This window comes from Eptesicus fuscus, chromosome 6 (assembly GCF_027574615.1).
Source record: "Eptesicus fuscus isolate TK198812 chromosome 6, DD_ASM_mEF_20220401, whole genome shotgun sequence".
Classification (NCBI taxonomy): domain Eukaryota; kingdom Metazoa; phylum Chordata; class Mammalia; order Chiroptera; family Vespertilionidae; genus Eptesicus; species Eptesicus fuscus.
Genome location: NC_072478.1, coordinates 25,806,085 through 25,824,196, shown reverse-complemented (window position 1 = coordinate 25,824,196; position 18,112 = coordinate 25,806,085). Strand labels below are relative to the sequence as shown.

General features: G+C 51.2%; 2 protein-coding genes across 2 annotated transcripts in view; both read right to left on the bottom strand.

The window, feature by feature from the left end:
• Positions 1 to 7,174, bottom strand: part of LOC114229624 (complement C3-like) — a 36,490-nt gene extending 29,316 nt beyond the window's left edge. The window contains exons 1-11 of the mRNA XM_054716903.1: positions 7,101 to 7,174; positions 6,147 to 6,339; positions 5,607 to 5,772; positions 5,441 to 5,511; positions 1,685 to 1,779; positions 1,502 to 1,584; positions 1,325 to 1,415; positions 844 to 946; positions 602 to 731; positions 262 to 377; positions 20 to 169 (exon numbers count right to left, since the gene is read on the bottom strand). Coding sequence (XP_054572878.1) covers positions 20 to 169; positions 262 to 377; positions 602 to 731; positions 844 to 946; positions 1,325 to 1,415; positions 1,502 to 1,584; positions 1,685 to 1,779; positions 5,441 to 5,511; positions 5,607 to 5,772; positions 6,147 to 6,339; positions 7,101 to 7,174 — 1,272 coding nt within the window. The remainder of the gene's footprint in view (positions 1 to 19; positions 170 to 261; positions 378 to 601; positions 732 to 843; positions 947 to 1,324; positions 1,416 to 1,501; positions 1,585 to 1,684; positions 1,780 to 5,440; positions 5,512 to 5,606; positions 5,773 to 6,146; positions 6,340 to 7,100) is intronic.
• Positions 7,175 to 15,065: 7,891 nt separating this feature from the next.
• GPR108 (G protein-coupled receptor 108) lies at positions 15,066 to 17,752 on the bottom strand. The gene is given in 13 exon segments (XM_054718355.1): positions 15,066 to 15,146; positions 15,261 to 15,287; positions 15,289 to 15,345; positions 15,538 to 15,587; positions 16,079 to 16,107; positions 16,210 to 16,328; positions 16,401 to 16,426; positions 16,429 to 16,509; positions 16,601 to 16,680; positions 17,100 to 17,171; positions 17,256 to 17,355; positions 17,358 to 17,408; positions 17,650 to 17,752. Coding segments are annotated over 13 exon segments (876 nt in total).
• Between the last annotated feature and the right edge of the window lie 360 nt (positions 17,753 to 18,112).

The following is an 18,112-nucleotide window of genomic DNA, read 5'->3' as shown; positions in this document are numbered from 1 at the left end:
CCTGCTGGTGCAGACTCACAGTGATCAACAGGGGCTTCTGGCTCTTGTGTGTGTTGATGGTTAGCTTAGCCAGGCCATCATCCCGGGTCACAGAATTCACTTGATTGGAGCCCTGAGTGGCCACAGGGATGCGGCCGGCCGGGGAGCCATCGGGGTTCGTCACATACACCTGTGGGTGCAGGGAAAGGTGAAGGGGGTTCAGAAGACCCAGAGACATGGCCAGTGCTCAGGAGTGGGGTGCAACCTTGCCCTGGGTCTCACCATGAGGTCAAAGGGCATGGCGGGTTTGAAGAACCTGGGCGTCTTGGTGAAGTGGATCTGGTAGGGGGAGGTCACGATGGGGATCCCGCTGCGCTCCGCCTCCACCATGTCGCTGCCTGAGGGGGCCAGCTGTGAGGGTGGGCTACTGGGCCACCCTTCAGGGCCAGGCTTCCCCCGCATTGGACCCTGCCGCCATCATGCCGGACCTCCCTCCTCAGACGGGGCCTCTGTCATAAGACTGACCCCACCTTCATTCTGGGCCTCCTCCCTCAGTTGGGCCTCCCCTCTCAAACCAGACTGCGTGGTGGTACTGAGCCTCCACCTTTAGCCCAGGCCTCACCTGAGTGTAGGATGACGGTGACAGACACATACAATGACTTTCCCACTAGGGCAGCTTCTCGCGGGTGCTCTGGAGCCGCACTCAGCAGGACCTCTCGGCTCAGCACAGCTTCTCCAGTGCCATCCTCGATCTGGTACAGAGAATGAGGGCTCAGAGGGGGATGGACTCAGTGGTGAGGGGATTCAGTGAGTGAGAGGGAAGGGTTCAGAGTGGAGGAAGCTCTGGGGGCCCCTGGTAGGTACCCCAACACGGGTGAGTGACTGGGACAGTGAAATCCTCTGGTCACCATCCTGGACCCCAAAGATGACGAAGGCCGTTCCATCCACATTCTTCCCGTACAAGAACCTGTGCAGAGAGGAGAGTCTCAGATTCTCCCTCCTGAAAAACTAAGTCTCCCCCCAAACTTCCACTGGCCATGGAGAGGACACAGTATGCCCAGCACCTCACCTCACCCTCACCAGGCCCTCACCCGGCCCCTCATCTGGTCTTTCACCTGGACCCTCACTTGTTATCTCAACTGGCCCCTCACCTGTTCCCTACCTGACCCTCACTGGTCCTCACCTGACCCTCACTGGTCCTCACCTGACCCCTCACCTGACCCTCACCTGGTCCCTCACCTGGTCCTCACCTGACCCCTCACCTGCTCCTCACCTGACCCCTTTACCTGACCCCTCACCTGACCCCTCATCTGGCCCTCACCTGACCCCTCACCTGTCCCCTCACCTGGCTGTAATGGTGACCTCCAGGCCCTTAGGGTCATCAATGTAGTAGAATTTCTCTGCAGGCTCCACGTGGACCTCAAAACTAGGCAGCACTGGAGAAGGGGGAACAGCACTGGTGAGGAGCCAGCACTGAGCCCAGCATTATGGGGCCCACACCCTGACTCCCTCCTTCTCTTACCGTATTCCTTCACCTCAAACTCAGCGGAGAAGACCTGCTCTGGCGAATCTTCATAGTGGGCTCGTATCTTCCACTGCCCCATGCTGTGGGGAAGGCAGGTGAGTGACCTGTTCAGACCTGGCAGCCCCCCACTCCTTCTGGGATAGGGAAGCCCCAAACCCACTCCCGCAGGGCCTGACGTACTTGACCAGCTCCGGGATATTCCAAGACTGGGGCAAGATGCCAAAGTGGTTTTGAGAAGAGAGGGGGTCCCGCTTGATGGGAATGCCTTCGGGAGTCTGTAGATAGACAGGGAGGGGTGTGGTTCTTCAGAGCAGGCTTAGCCCCTTGGCCCTCTCCTTCTCTGTGTCTGGACACTCTCTCTGCCATGTCTACAGCAGCAGCGGCTAAGAACGTGGACCTGAGTTGGTCAGCCTGCGTTCAGATCCCACTGTGCCACCTACAAGCTGTGTGACCTTGGGCAAGTTACTTAATTTCTCTGTGCTCAATGTGCACATCTAAAAACAGGAGATAAATACAGCCTCTCTGGCGTGGGACAGAGTTCATGTAAGCAGGAGCTCATCATTATGAGTGGCCCCCTGATATTAAGAATCACTAGACTGTATTACCTCCTTTTGTGCAGGGCCCTGGGCTGAGCATTTGATTTATTCTAAGCCATACATAATTGCTCTGTTTAAGCTTTTGTTCTACAAGAATAGCAATCTCCTGTACACATATTATTTCATTTATTTCAACAGTTAAACATCGGGAGACCCCACATAGAAATCTGGTTCTCTGGCTTCTCTTGGAAACCAGGGTAACTGTGGATAATGCCACCCTGTTGGCACAGGTGACATTTCACATCTTCCTTTCTCCCTCCCTGCCTCCTTTCTTCCATCACTTTGTATTAAGCCCCACCATATGCCAAGCACTTTGTTGAATTCAGGAAATAAGGCCCTGAACAAACAGATAAAAACTCCTTCCTCTAGCCCTGGCCAGTTAGTCTCAGTGGATAGAGCGTCGGCCTGCGAACTAAAGGTCCTGGGTTTGATTCTAGTCAAGGGCACATGCCCAGGTTGCAGGCTCGGTCCCCAGGAGGGGGCATGCAGTAGGCAGCTAATCAATGATTCTCTCTCATCATTGATGTTTCTATCTCTCTCCCTCTCCCTTCCTCTCTGAAATCAATAAAAATATATTGTTTTTAAAATCTCTTTCCTGTTAAGGAATTGAGGTTCCACAGAGGTTGGTAGAGGGGGCAATTAATAAATGAATAAATCCAATTTACAGGATGCCAAAAGGATGGCATGAAGAGAGAGTAGAGTGCATGTGTGAATGGGAGGGGGTTGAAAATTTACAGGTGCTCAGAAAGGTCTCACTGTAACATTGGGGCATTTGTGACATCTGAGCAAAGTCTTGAAGGAGATAAGGGGCAAGTAGTTTACATATTTGGAAAAAGATTGTTTTCTGGGCAAAAGGAACAACCAATGCAAAGGCCCTGGGGCAGGAGACTCTGCCTCGTGTGTCAGAGGAACAGGGAAGAGGCCTGTGTGGCTGGAATAGAGTGAGTGAGAGGGAGAGTGGGAGGAGGTAAGGGCAGGAAAGGGACAAAGGAGGTTATTCAGGGCCTTGTAAATCACGGGGAGGACTTGAGCTTTTAAAAAAATATATCCTACCTAATAATAGACAAATATGCAAATTGACCATACCTCCGACATACCCACAAGCCATGCCCACAAGCCACGCCCACCATCCCATCAGAGCGAGCATGCAAATTAACCCAAACCAAGATGGCTACAGCCACAGAGAGCAAGGTTTCCTAGGTAACAGAGGAAGCCAAGCTTTCCTCCTGCCCTTGCCAGGCCTAAGTCTCCACTCAAGCTACAAAGTTTCAATTATAGAAGGTAAACAAATTCAAACAAATGGCGGCAGAATGGAGCTTGAGAGAGCAGGCCAGGGTTGCCGCCAGCAACAAAGGAAGCAAAGCTTTCTGCACACCCTGGCCGGGCCCACCCGCTTAAGGCAACAAAGTTTCAATTATAACCCCAACAGAAATGGCTGCTGGCCTGGCCTCAGAGGGAGCCCCAGGCTTGGCTTCGCTCCAGGCTACGAAGTTTCAATTGTAGAAGGAAAATAAATTCCAGATACCAGGGCCTCCACTTGCGTTGCCAGGGGGCGTGGCCATCCTGCAAACCACCACAGGCCCCTCACTCAGGCCGCCCCACACTCCAAGGGAACCCCCACCTGATCCGGGACACCCTTCAGGGCAAACCAGCTGGCCCCCACTCCTGTACCAGGCCTCTATCCTATCTAATAAAAGAGTAATATACAGATTGATCATCACTGCAACACACAATATAGCTGCCCCCATGTGGTCAAAGATCCTGCCCCCATGTGGACACAAGATGGCCACCACAAGATGGCCAGCAGGAGAGGGCAGTTGAGAAGGACCAGGCCTACAAGGGAGGGCAGTTGGAGGTGATAAACCCTTCAGGAGAGGGCAGTTAGGGGTGACCAGGCCGGCAGAGGAGGGAAGTTGGGGGCAAACAGGCTGGCAGCAGAGTGGTTAGGGGGTGATCAGGCTGGCAGGCAGAAGCGGTTAGGGGCAATCAGGAAGGCAGGCAGGCAAGCAGTTGGGAGCCAGCAGTCCTGGATTGTGAAAGGGATGTCTGACTGCCCGTTTAGGCCTGATCCTGGTGGGATCGGGCCTAAAAGGGCAGTCGGACATCCCTTGAGGGGTCCCATATTGGAGAGGGTATAGGCTGGGCTGAGGGACAACCCCCCTCCGTGCACGAATTTCATGCACCGGGCCTCTAGTATAGATATATATTATTGATTTCAGAGAGGTAGAGAGAGATAGAAACATTAATGATGAGAGAGAGTCACTGATTGGTTGCCTCCTGCATGCCCCACACTGGGGATCTGGCCTGCAACCTGGTCATGTGCCCTGACTGGAATCCAACCTTGACCTCTTGGTTCATAGGTAGACACTCAACCACAGAGCCAGGCCTTGAGCTTTTATCTGGAGGGAGGGAGGAGTCCTGGAGGCTGTGAGCAGAGGAGGGACTGGCCCAGACTCAGGTGCTCACAGGTGCCTCTTGGCTCAGTAGGTAGAACAGACTGCTACACAGCATTATGGAATTACAGCGGTTTATCTGGAGGTGGAATTCACAGGTGCCAGCATTGCCCCATGGATCCCCGCCCACCTCTGTGTTTGTGCGTGTCTATATTTCATTGCTTTAGGGCAAGCATGTCAAACTCGAGGCCCCTGGGCAATGTGCAGCCCACAAGGAATATTTTTGTGGCCCCGCCAATATAACGGTATGTAAGAAATGTTTTAATAACAATTTCATAACTTAATTTTTACAATATCCTGTTATACATAATTGTTAGTAACGGACTGCAACATTTGCTAATGACTGATTACTATAATCCTGTTGCATTCATTTGCCTTGTGTGTCTTTTTTTGCAGGCGCACCATTTCTCTCCACTAATACTAGCAGCGAATATTTTAGCAGCCGATTGTCACATCATTAGTCTTGTACTGACTTGTTTGGTGTGCACAACAGGAAATATTTCACTTTTGGAGAACAAGAAAAATAGCTTTATTTGTGTTACGCTTATTAATTTGTGCAGTTATTCAGTGTCTGGTAAGTTCATGTTCAAAAAAATATTAATTTTTATTAAAATGTTCTCTTATGTTAACGATTACTCATTTATTTCAGCCCTTTGTATTCAGCATGTCTTTATTGAAATAAACCTACGTTTCTATGAAAGTTGAAGCTTTTGTTTTTATGCGGCCCACATAACTCACACCTTGTTTATTTGGCCCGTGTTAGCCTTTGAGTTTGACATGCTTGCCTTAGGGTCTTTCCTAGTGTCTCTTTCTCTGTCTCAAACTCTCCCTTAGTCTCTCCTTGAGTCTCTGCCCCAAGTGTGTCTGGGGGCCCGGCTGCCTGGTACCTCAATGCTGACGATAATCGTCCGGCCCACGGGCAGCAGCTCATTGTCCACAGTGAAGATCCGATAGAGGACTGGGAGGTGTCGGGAGAGAAAGGGACAGCTCAGTGAGGACCTGCCCCTCCCAATGACCCAGCCCCAGCCCTCGGAGCCACCCACCAGCCCTTACCCGTGGAGCCTGGGGTGTAGATGGTCTTGTCCGTCTGGATGAAGAGATACCCGCTCTGAAAGCTGACTAGCACCACCTTCTCCACCGGCGGAGCATTCCCAAAGGCCGCCTGGACAGTCACAAACTTGTTCCCCTTCTGTGATTTTAACTCCTTGCTGGCCGGGATCTAGGCATGGATGGGAGAGGGCATGAGGAGGGGTCTGCCCCAGGGCCCCTTGCCCACCGTACAACCTCTGGGCCTTCGGCTGGGTCCACACCTGCCCCTCCTCACAACAGAGCCTGCCCCTCACTCCTGCCTGGTCTCTCTGGTTGGCCCGGGTTTGGGGAGAGGCGGGTACTCAGAGAGGGGGCAAGGACAAGAGACAGGCTAGGGTTCAGAGAGGAATGGAAAGGGGAATCAGAGAAGAGGCTCAGAGGATGGAGGGCTCAGTAGTAGGGGGGCTCAGAAAAGGGAGGAGACTCAGAGAGGAGAGGGGCTTGAAGGAAAAGAGGGCTTGGAGGGGAAAGGGCATCCGCGGGGCGGCTCCAGTGAGCACCCACCTTGATGGTGACGGTGCTCAGGTATCCATTGGCGCTGTTCAGAATGGTGTCCTTGCTGGACAGCACCTGCTTCTTGGCTGGGAAGTCGTGTACTGTAACCTTGACAGGAATGTTACCTGTCCCATCGTGGGCCTCCACCACCACCGTCTCCTCGTTCTCCAGCCGCAGGATGTTGGGGGTGATTATGGAGAACCTGTGGGAGGAGTGCACGGGGTCGTCCCAGGGACCTGACATTCTAGCCCGCACAGGGGTCTCCCCAGTCCCTGGTCCTGGAGGGGAGCCAGTGACCAGCAATGGCTCAGGAGCTATAGGTCTCATCAACCCCCGAACCTCCAAACCAGAACCAGCAAGTCCCCCAATTATCTAAATTTCCAAACCCACAGTTGGGAGACCCACATACATACTCCTGAATCCCTAAATCTTTAAACACCCTAAGTGTCTAAACACCCAGACTCTCAGGCAATCCAACTATACATAGCCAAAGTCACATATACCAAATCTTTGAACCCCAAATTCTTGAACACCCCATGCCTCTACCTAAACCTTTATCACCCAGTCCTATAAATACAACTAAATCCACCCCACCTCAGCCGACATAACCCCACGCCACAGCTCTACACACACTGAAACCCATAAATCCTAAAACTGCAAACTCCCAAATCATGTAAGGTCAAACCTCCACATCCACAGAATCAGCAAACACCATATGCACCCTAAACCTACAGACCCACAGTTTCATAAACATCCACACCCCCTCTGCACAATGCCTGAATTTCACAAACACCCAACCCATAAACTCTCAAAGTCACAGGCAGCCCCATTTATTAGCATTCCTCCCCACCTCCTACTCCTCCTTCGGCATAATGCACCCTGAATTCTACAAGGACCTGAACCCACAAATGCCCACTCCACCTCAGAAGTTGCCTCGCTTGGGGTAGGGTCATGACTACTCACATGGGGTCCCCCAGGGCCAGGGGGAGACTGCTCAGCAGCAGCAGGAGGAGGCTCGGACCTGAGGCAGGCCCCATTGTACAGGGACAATGGAGGGACAGAGGGACAGAGGGACTGAGGGTTGGAGGGAGAGGACAGGGAGGACTGAGCAGAGGCTGCTGGAGGCCTCCTTTTATCTGGCTCCCGCCTTTCCCCCACTCAGCCCAGCCCTCTGCTCCCCATGGCCTCTCCCCTCCCTGGGGCTGCCCCAGATTTCTCAATAATGTTTCCTAAGTTTTTTAATCCCCTGGGCCAGAAAGTCCTGGGGTAAATAACCTGAGGGCATGTCCTCCTCCAACAGGAGCACAAGTGCCCCCTGCCCTGGCCTTCCTCAGGGGCAAGGCCAGGGGTTAACAGGGACCTTTCCCTGTTACACCCACATTGTAGTGGAGGAACTCTGAGGGCAAGGGTCCCCTCTCCCCCCACGCCTCAGAAATCTGGACCTGGCCCAGTCCAGTTTCATCCATGTACTTATTAACCAAACCCTTCCTAGGAGTCTACTTCAGGGTCTTCCATGCTGAGGCAGAGTGGGGGACAGACTCCAGCACAGACTCTCCTAGTCCTCTGGAGTGTGATCTCATGTGGAGAAGAACTCTGCTTCTTGGAGGGTCAGAGAAGGCTTTTTGGGGGAGGGTACATTTCAGCTGGGCTTTGAAGTAGCAATAGAACTTCACTGTCCAGGTGAGCATGTTTTATAGGGCAATAGGAGCATGGAGCTCCCTTCACCTACTCTTCTCAGGATGTCTGAATAGCTATGATAATTTAAAAAGTAATATTTGCGGCCCTAGCTGGTTTGGCTTAGTGGATAGAGCTTCAACCTGTGGACTAAAGGATCCCAGGTTTGATTCTGGTCAGGGGCACATGCCCCGGTTGCTGGCTCGACCCCCAGTGGGGAGCATGCAGGAAGTGGCCGATCAATGATTCTCTCTCATCATTGATGTTTCTATCTCTCTCTCCCTCTTCCTTCCTCTCTGAAATTTATATATATATATATATATATATATATATATATATATATATATAAAAGTATATTTGTGGACCATTGCTAACTTGTTTGTCTTATATCAGCATCCTCTTAGGATATTATTATTTAAAATTATATTTATTTTTTTGTATAAATAAGTAATGTAGTCATATGACTTAATATCTAAAAGATACAAGTATAGCCTGGCTGGCATGGCTCAGTGGTTGAGCATTGATCTATAAACTGGGAGGTCACGATTCGATTCCCAGTCAGAGCATATGCCCGGGTTGTGGCCTCGATCCCCAGTGTGGGGCAGGCAAGAGGCAGCTGATCAATGATTCTCTCTCATCATTGATATTTCTATCTCTCTCTCCGTCTCCCTTTCCCTCTGTAATCAATAAAAATATATTTTTAAAAATAAAAATTACAAATACACTGTTAAAAAAAGGTGCAAGTATATATAGGGAAAAGATAATTTTCCTCCTGGGCCTGTTACCAGCCATCCAGGTCCCAGACATGACCATGTAATGAAGGATAATGATTTTTTTCCCCCAAAGATATTGTTTGCATTTACAAATGTTCACACAGTTGTAGGAACAAATATTGGCAGGTTCTACATACAATTCTTCCTGGTCTCCCTGAGTCACACCTTGTTTCTTTATAAGCAGCTAGAGGCTGTTGATTACCAGTGCACAGAGAACTTCCTTGTTCTTAAAAAGACTGCGTCATATTACATTGTGTGAAAGTTACGGTCCTCCAACTGATGGACAGACTTTCATGGATTACAAACCATACTCTTGCCAGTGAGCTATGAGCCTGTGTCACTTTCCAGCTGTGTCACTTACTGGTGGTCTCAAGCCCCTGAGAACCACCCTGCATCTCAGCTTCCCCATGTGAAATGGGCTTATCACATCGCCCACTCTACAGGCGTGTTTTGTAAGGAAAGGAGATAACACAGATCAAAGTCTACAGGCATTGGTAATCTTACTAGATAGCGCTCAATTCCCCTCTATAATTATATTGATTTACATACTTACTGGCCCTGCAGAAAACTGTCAGTTGCCCCACTGCACGCCAACCCCCTGCCCCCCACCATGAGATCATGGTGGCAAAGCTTTGAATGTTTGCCTCAGTATCATTTTAACCTGCATCTCTCTGATTCCCAACAAGGTTGGGCATCTGGGCTGTATGTGAAGTCCAGGCACAATGGGGTGGGGATCCTGATTCCTGGAGGGCTGGTTTCCAAAGCCCCACTGAAGGGGAACTGGTTCTGAGTTCCTGTAAACCACGCTCTTGAGCTTTTCCTGGCTGTGCCCAGAGTGGGGGAGGCACAGAGGAACAGAACAAACCTGACCTCTGTCTGGTGCGATTGCAACACCCTTTCTTTAGAAGAGGAGGGAGTACAAACAGACCTGCTTATTCTTCAGAATTGGGATTGAACTTCTGAAACTGGGGTGGGGTGCTTGCTAGGATTCCCCAGCCCCCAATACTGCCTTTGTTCCCTCCTCTGGTGCCCCCAAACTCCCACCCCACTTCCCGATGTTATTAGAGCCTTCAGGCTTTGTGGTTGGACAGCTTTGAGGAGTTCCTGGCCTGGCCTCTGTCTCCCTGCAAGGCCTGGTTCCTCCTTTCTCAGCGCCTCAGTGAATCCGTCTGAAGGATGAGATGAGACTGATGACAGTCCCTGCTGTTCAGACAATTAAAGGAACTGAGAAGCCCCTGAACCAGAGGGAGGGGGGGAGTGTGCAGTGAGACACCCATTGGGAGGACAGAGGTGACAGGAGGAAGGCTTCTTGACTTTTGGGTGAAGTTTGGGAGGGGGGGGGGGCAAGATAAGCCAGAAGGGAGGAGGGTAGGGAAGGTGGCTTGTGAGGGGACTTAGACCTGGCCCAGCATTCAGGCACCGAGGGTGGTGGAGCCAGGCTGCCTGATGACTTAAGTGGCCATCTGGGGACAAACTTTTACTAGCAAAGTACCTGTTATTTACCTGAAATGTGAATTTAACTGGGCGCCTGTATTTTGCCTGACAACACTAGCTGGGATGCAAGGAGAGAAGAGGTAGAAAGGGGGAGGCCTGGGACACACACACCCCCACTACCACCTGCCTTGGTGCAGTGATCTCCCTGCTGCAGCCCACCCTTTCCCCATAGGCACTGCCAGGCCTGGAAATAGCAAGAAGCCCCCCCCTAGCTCCTGGCCCCCCATTTCTAAGAAGGGTCCTTGCTACACTGCTTTCTGAGAGTTTTCCTCCTCAACCCATAGCCAGGCAGCCTGGTCTCCACCACCATGCAGCCTGGTCTTCCCCTCACCCCACACACTCCATTCATTACTCATTAACTCATAGATAACCTTGACCTGATTGAATTAACCCATCTGCCCTATGGCTCCTTCCCCCATGCTTTCAGGCACACGTAGCAGAGGCCTGGGCACCAGACCCGCATCCTGGGAGACATGGTGGGCAGATTTTTTAATATATTTTTTTAATTGATTTTTTACAGAGAGGACGGGAGAGGGATAGAGAACCAGAAACATCAGAAGAGAGAAATATCGATCAGCTGCCTCCTGCACACCCCCCACCAGGGATGCGCCCACAACCAAGGTACATGCCCTTGACCAGGTTCGATTCTGGGACCCGTCAATCTGTAGGCCGGTGCTCTATCAACTGAGCCAAACCGGTCAGGGCAGTGGGCAGATTTTGATTCTAGCTTTGACTTCTCCCAGCCTGTTCCTGATCTGTACACTGGACATTCACAATCATGTACCTCCCTCCAGGTCAACAGGCAAGCAGAATGCTTAGCGTGGCACGCCGCACGTAGCGACCGCTGGATGTGCCTGAAACACATATGTAATTTTGGTTATACCTCCTCCTCCTCCCTCTTGCCTGATGTCTTTGATAGCCCAACAGGCCTCCCAGCCAGGGTCCTCCCTTCCTCCTTCTCCCTCGCCTCTGTGTCCAGCCCTCACCGACCCCTGGACTCTCTCTCTGAGCCCATCCCTTCTCTTCACTCTGTGCTCCCTGGCTTCCCTGCTGTAGACTCCCCTCTTCCAGTTCATCTACATCATATTAACCAGGGCTTTTCCCTAGACAGGGGTTGGCAAGCTCATTAGTCAACAGAGCCAAATATCAACAGTACAACCATTGAAATTTCTTTTGAGAGCCAAATTTTTTAAACTTAAACTATATAGGTAGGTACGTTGTTATTAACTCAATTAGGGTACTCCTAAGCTGGCCTTTGCTAAAAATTCAAGGGCCAAAGAGCCGCATGTGGCTCGCGAGCTGCAGTTTGCCGACCACTGCCCTAGAACACACCTTTGTATTCCCTCTGCAAAGTTATGATGTACAATGCATGAAGATGTGCAACCAACAGCAAATGTCTCCATGAGGTTCAGCTGGCAGCATCTTGCCTCTTTCATGCATCTGGTTTATTTCACATGCCATCGGTGCTATTTCTAGCCCCACGTTATGAATGAAGAAACTGAGGGCTTTGGCACTTGCCCAAGATCCTCTAGTTGGTAAGAGCTGGGATTTGAACCCAGGTAGCTGGACTCCAGAGCTCGTGCCCCTAAAATCTGTGAATTTCTGACTGCTGCTGTAACAAATGACCACAGGTGAGGTGACTTAAAACAACATCTATTAATTATCTCATAATCCTGGAGGCAGAAGTATGAAATGGAGAGGTTGGCAGGCTATAGGGGAGAATCCATTCCCTGCTCTTTCCAGCTTCTGAAAGCTGCTTGCATTCCTTGGCTTATGGCTCCTTCCTCCTTCTGCAAAGCACATACTCCAGGCTGTTTCCATCATCACATCTCATTCTCTGACCTTCATCCTTCTGCCTCCTTATCAAGACCCTTGTGATGACATTGAGCCCACCTGAAGAATCCTATATAATACAAGCCTAATATGCTAAGTGTCCGGTCGACCAGTCAGCCGTTCAACCAATCAAAGCATAATATGCTAATGATATGCTAAGACCACTCAATCAATCGCTATGACATGCACTGACCACAGGGGTCAGACAGTTGACTGGTCAACCACTTGCTGTGATGTGCACTGACCACCAGGTGGCAGACGCTCCGACTGGTAGGTTAGCTTGATGCTGGGGTCCCGCCAATTGGGACTGAGCAAGATGGGCTGGACATGCCCATGTTCCCTCCATGGCTGTCAACCTCCCGTGTCTCTCCCTGGTCCTGATGGTGCACCAGTGGGGTCCCCCGGCCTGGCCTGTGCCCTCTCGCAATCTGGGACCCCTCAGAGGATGTCAGAAAGCTGGTTTTGGCCTGATCCTGCAGACCAGGCTGAGGGACCCCACTGGTGCATGAAATTGAGCACTGGGCCTCTACTAGTCTAGAATAAGCCCTCAATCTAAGGCCCTTAACTTAATCATCTCTGCAAAGTGTCTTCTGTCATGAAATGTAACATATTTGTCCTAGCTGGCTTGGCTCAGTGGATAGAGCATCTGCCTGTGGACTGAAGGGTCCCAGGTTCGATTCCAGCCAAGGGCACATGCCTGGGTTGTGGGCTAGATACCCAATGGGGGTTGTGCAGGAGGCAGCCGATCAATGATTCTCTCTCATCATTGATGTTTCTATCTCTCTCTCCCTTTCCCTTCCTCTCTGAAATCAATAAAGAAATACATATTTTTTTAAAAAGAAAAAAAGAAATGTAACATATTCACAGGTTCTGGGGATTAGGATGTGGACATCTTTGGGGCGCCATGACTCTGCCTACCCAGAGTGCATGTGGATAAAGCATAGACCTTGTATGGCATGTCCCTTCCCGCTTGAAACTCTTTCCTGACGCCTATGGGTCCCAGCACAAAGTCCCAGTTGTCTGCCTGTCTTCAGGTTCCTGCCAGCTGCTCTTGCCCTCCCACTGGCCCCTGACAACCTTGCAGCAGGACTTGCAGGCTATTCTGGGCATCTCCACCTTGCTCACCCAACTTCCTCATGCTGCAATGCCTTCCCACTTCCTTCTTTGTCTGGCTGGGCTATTTATTCATCTGGGCCCCAGTTACACTTGTTTCTGCCTGCAGGAAGCCTGGACCCCAGCAGGTTCCCTACCCCTGTCCCATGCCTGTGACCCCCACTGAGGAATGATTCTCAAAGTTTCAAAAGGGGTCCTGGGTGCTCTGGTTAAAGGGTGAGGTCAGGGGGTGAGAAGGACATAATGCATTTTGGGAGTCTGACCACGGGTGTGTGCACAGGTGTGTCTCTAACCTGAGGTCACTCCTCTAGTTTCAGACAGGCCAGGAAAGAAATGGCTGTGTTTCTGGGCACTGCACTGAGCCAGACACTCACAGGTGATACTCAATGACCCCCATCTGACCTGTGAGAAAACAGAGATTAAACCCCTTATCTAGGGCCATGTAGCAAAATAGGGGAAGATTGAGGTGTGGTTCCTGGCGTTTTGTTTATTGAGTCTCACACCAATGCCTTATCGGTGTGATCTTGGGCAAGTCACTTAGCCTCTGTGCCTCAGAAGTTGTTTTTAAAAAATATATTTTTATTGATTTCTTTACAGAGAGGAAGGGAGAGAGATAGAGAGTTAGAAACATTGATGACAGATCAGCTGCCTCCTGCACACCCCCTACTGGGAATGTGCCCACAACCAAGGTACATGCCCTTGACTGGAATCGAACCTGGGACCCTTCAGACCACAGGCTGACGTTCTATCCACTGAGCCAAACCGGTTAGGGCCAGAAGCTTTTTAATGAGTTAAGGTCCATGGATAGCTACTACTACTTCAAAAAATGTTTTTATTAATTTCAGAGAGGAACTACTTTTTTTAAAAAAATATGTTTTTATTGATTTCAGAGGTAGGGAGAGAGATAGAAATATCAATGGTGAGTGAGAACCCTCTTGCACGTCCCCTACTGGGGATTGAGCCTGCAACCCAGGCATGTGCCCTTGACTGGAACTGAACCATGACTTCCTGGTTCATGAGTTGTCACTCAACCTCTGAGCCACACCAGCTGGGCAGCTACTACTACTTATACTCTTTGCTTGAGCCACTTGCGGGTCTTTCAAACACTATTTTTCTTACATCCCGCCTTTGCACATACTGTTCCTCATCTGGGCTCATATCCTCCCCACAACTTCGCTATTCACTTTCCCTAACTTCCCAGGCTGGGTCAGGGCCCTGTGATGAAACTGTGTGATAACATGTCCCTCTCTCTGTCTTCCTCTCCAATTTCCTACTCCCAGGACTAAGAGCCCCTTGAGTGTTGAGACTGGGTGGGTCTTGGTCATTTCTCTGTCCTCAGCACTCGGCATAGGGCCCACTCACAGTAGTTGCTCAATTCATATTAATTGCATGTGTAAAGCAATAAATACTACAACCACCTCCTCCTGTGAATACAGGTTTCTAAATTGTAAATAGAACCCCTGTGTTAGACCTCAACCCCCAGAAAGGCAAGAAACCAGGGGAGCAAAACAGATAGGTCATTATTTTACAGTTGCAAGTTGGACATGGTCCCTGGTCCCGGGTGGGGACAGGGCTGCCCCATACTTGGGGGAAGAGGGAACTGTCCATCTACTTCTGAATGGGCTCTGGGAACATGGCTCCCAGGGAGTTAGGAACCTTGTACTCACAGGCCCCCTTTCTACAAACCCCCCACACTTTGGGAGAGAAGCTGGAGTGAGGAATGTGTGTGAGCAGAGAAGGAGGGTGAAAAAGCATGGTCTGAGATGTGGGGGTGATCACAATAGCTCTGGGACATCGGCTGTTTTGTTGACTTTGGACAGGCTTTCCAGGAACCCAGAATCTGTCATTCAAAAAGCAGCCACAAGACGATCGGAGCTAATCGGTGCCAGGCCCCGTCCCCAGAGCTGTCCAGTCCCACCCCACCCCACCCCGGAACTGCCAGGCAGTCCCAAGGGTTGTCAGGCCCCGCCACCCGACTCCACCCAATCCTAGGCCTTAGCTCCACCCACCATAGCCCCACCATTTGTCTGGGGGCTCACACTTACAGGGGTTGTTGCCTGCCTGCAGCACTTGTAACCTGTGGTGAGTAAAGAGAGGTGAGAGTGGAGTCCTCAAGCAAGAGCTGGGGGATGGGCTTGGGGCGGGGGGCCCAAGCAGAATTGTCAGGTACCTACCCCTGTCTCCACCTCCATTGTCTGGCCCACCTTTCCACCCCTCCCCAGGCCTCTGTGCTCACCTGGTACAGCCACTGCCACTGGAAAGGGCATGGCCACCCACAGCAGGATAGCGATCTTCCTCATGAAGTAGATGCAACAGATGATCTGCAAGGGACACTGTTGGGCACAGGGGCCCAGTGAGATCAGAAGGGATGCCTGGGGTGGGGCAGATAGAAGGCAGAGGGCTGAGTGGTGGGGTTCAGAGGTACAGCAGAAAAAGGGGTTAGGGAGGGTGTACCAAGGGGCTATTTGTCCTTCCCCTCAAAACTTCCTTCAGAGTGGGAACGAGGTTCCTACCACGACATGGTAATGTTGAAACAGCTTCAGCTTGTCCAGGTTCACTGCCACTGAGAGGTGGGCACAGAGAGTGGGGGTCAGGGGACGGAAGCTGAAGGCAAGAACACGGGGAAAGCCCTAACTGGTTTGGCTCACTGGATAGAGCATTAGCCTGCAGACTGAAGGGTCCCAGGTTTGATTCCGGTCAAGGGCATATACCTTGGTTGCATGCACATCCCCAGTAGAGGGTGTGCAGGAGGCAGCTGATCGATGTTTCTCTCTCATTAATGTTTCTAATTGTCTATCCCTCTCCCTTCTTATCTGTAAAAAAATCAATTATATATATATATATAAAACCATGGGGAGAGGGGTGTAGGGCTGGGGTTGGGGAAGACATGGGGCAGAAAGTCTAGAGGGGGGTGTCCAGTTAGACAGTGAAGGGGATGGAGGAGAGGGAGAGGGTAGTCAGAGGGGAAGGAAGGGACATCTGGGGGTCAGCCCGAAGGACCTGAAGCTGAATGGGGGCTGGGAATACAGTGGGTCCCAGGGATCAGGGCCTCACCCTTCCTTGGGGCCAGATGCTGGATGGACCTGGGAAGGAGAGGGGCACACAAGGAACAGTCAGTGCTGCCTCCACCCATGTCCATGAGGGTGAGGTCTGGGCCTGGGGGAGGGCAGGGGTAGAGTCCTCACCAGACCACAGGAAAAAGGATAGTATCGCAACAGATAAGATCTACCAGAAAGAGAAGCCCACAGTCACTAACACCCTCCTCATAGGATGTGATGACGACGTAGGCCAGGTTAGCCAGGACCTGTAGGGCAGGTATAGGGTGGGCGGGTATGCCCATGTGTGCAGGCGTGCCCACCTAGGGCCTCAGATGTACCTGTATCAGGATCAGGATCCCAAGATCTTCTCCTTGTTGGACAGCATGCACTAGACAAATGCCCAGCCAGAGCTGATCAAGGAAATGGTGAAGAGAAGGGCACCCATCATCCTAGAGGCTGGGGAGAGGGAGTAGTGAGAGGGGCACCCAGCCCTCTCCTGCCCACTGCCCACCACCTTTCCCAGCAGAGAAGGTCACTCATAAGTGTGTCATGTTATGCATGACAGCAAGGCCTTTGATGTGATGGCCCTGGTTGTTGATGAAGTAGTAGTTGATGTGGAGGTGGACAGATAGATGGACAGGCAGAGAGATGGGCAGTGGTTACAAATGGGTGGATGGTGGTGGTTTAGGAACATGGACAATCATTGTCAGATGGATGGCTAGAAAGTTGACTGAACTGATGGTTATGATCAGCACGGTGAGTGGACTCAGAAATGGGCAGTCACAGCCACAACAATGGAGGAAAGATCATAGTTAGATGGATGGAGAGTGAGAATCAGTCAGGTAGGCAGTCACAGCTTTACAGAAGGGCAAATAGACAGATGAAGTGGATGGACAGCTGGCCACAATGATAAAACAGATGGACACATAGAACTGCCACACCCAGGGTCTGCAGAGAGCTGGGAGTGGCCTGTTCAGACTGCATCTTGGACCCAGGGAGTCCAGCCTGCCCCCTGCTCCAGGCCCAGGTTCTCATACTGAAAAAGGAGCAAGATACTCCTGGTGAAAGCCAGGGCCACCATGAGCAAGTGGATCTTAAAGACACTGTACCTGATGGGGAGTCAAGGACAGAACATGGTATGGAGGTATCAGTCAGGGATAGGGATGGGAGGGAGTGGTGGCTAGAAGTGGGACCCCCAGGGGCAAGGATATCATGTGATCTTGCAGAGGACGGATACCCAAAAAATGCCAGTGGCCAGGAAACAGGCAGACAGGACCAGATAGAGCTTGAAAGGGGAATTTCCAATGCCAATAGGAAGTCCTCTGGGTTCTTCTCCTGGATCATTTCTGCGGTGGGGGAAAAGGATGGCATTGCACGCTAGCTCTGAACTTGCAGAACCATCACTGGGAATCTCCAGCTCTCCTACTCTCTAACTGGCCATCTCCCCCTCAGTCTTCCTATCTCCCAAATGGGTACATCAGCTTTCATTTCATAGCATGGCTACCCAGAGGATTTGATGAAGCTGAACTCAGCATGGTGACCTGACCTGTAGTTAGGGCTGCGTGAACCTGTTGCCCAACCATCCACTCAACATGACGTTGAATGGGCATTCCTGTCTCTGCATCAGATTGTAGTAGTTGTGGAAACTGAGACTATATTGGCCTTCCTTGGCCCTCAAGCCAATTACCATGTGGAACTGGGTGGTGGGGACAGGTAGAGAGAGACAGCCTCAGCTTGGAGTGAGGGGTCCCACAGGCACCCAAACTCAACTTGGATGTCACTTCCTCAGGGAGACCTTTGCTGGTCCTCTGGACCTAGCCCATACATTCCTCTCCCTCCACCCCACCCCACCCCCGCCCCCCGCCAATTAAAATGTTGATGTAAAGAAATACATTTTGGAGAAAACAAGATGGCGGCATAGGTAAACACCTAAACTGCTGCCTCGTGCAACAACTTCAAAACTACAACTAAAAAACAAAACGGACATCATCCAGAGCCACAGGAAGGCTGGCTGAGTGGAAATTCTACAACTAGAAGGAAAGAGAAAAGC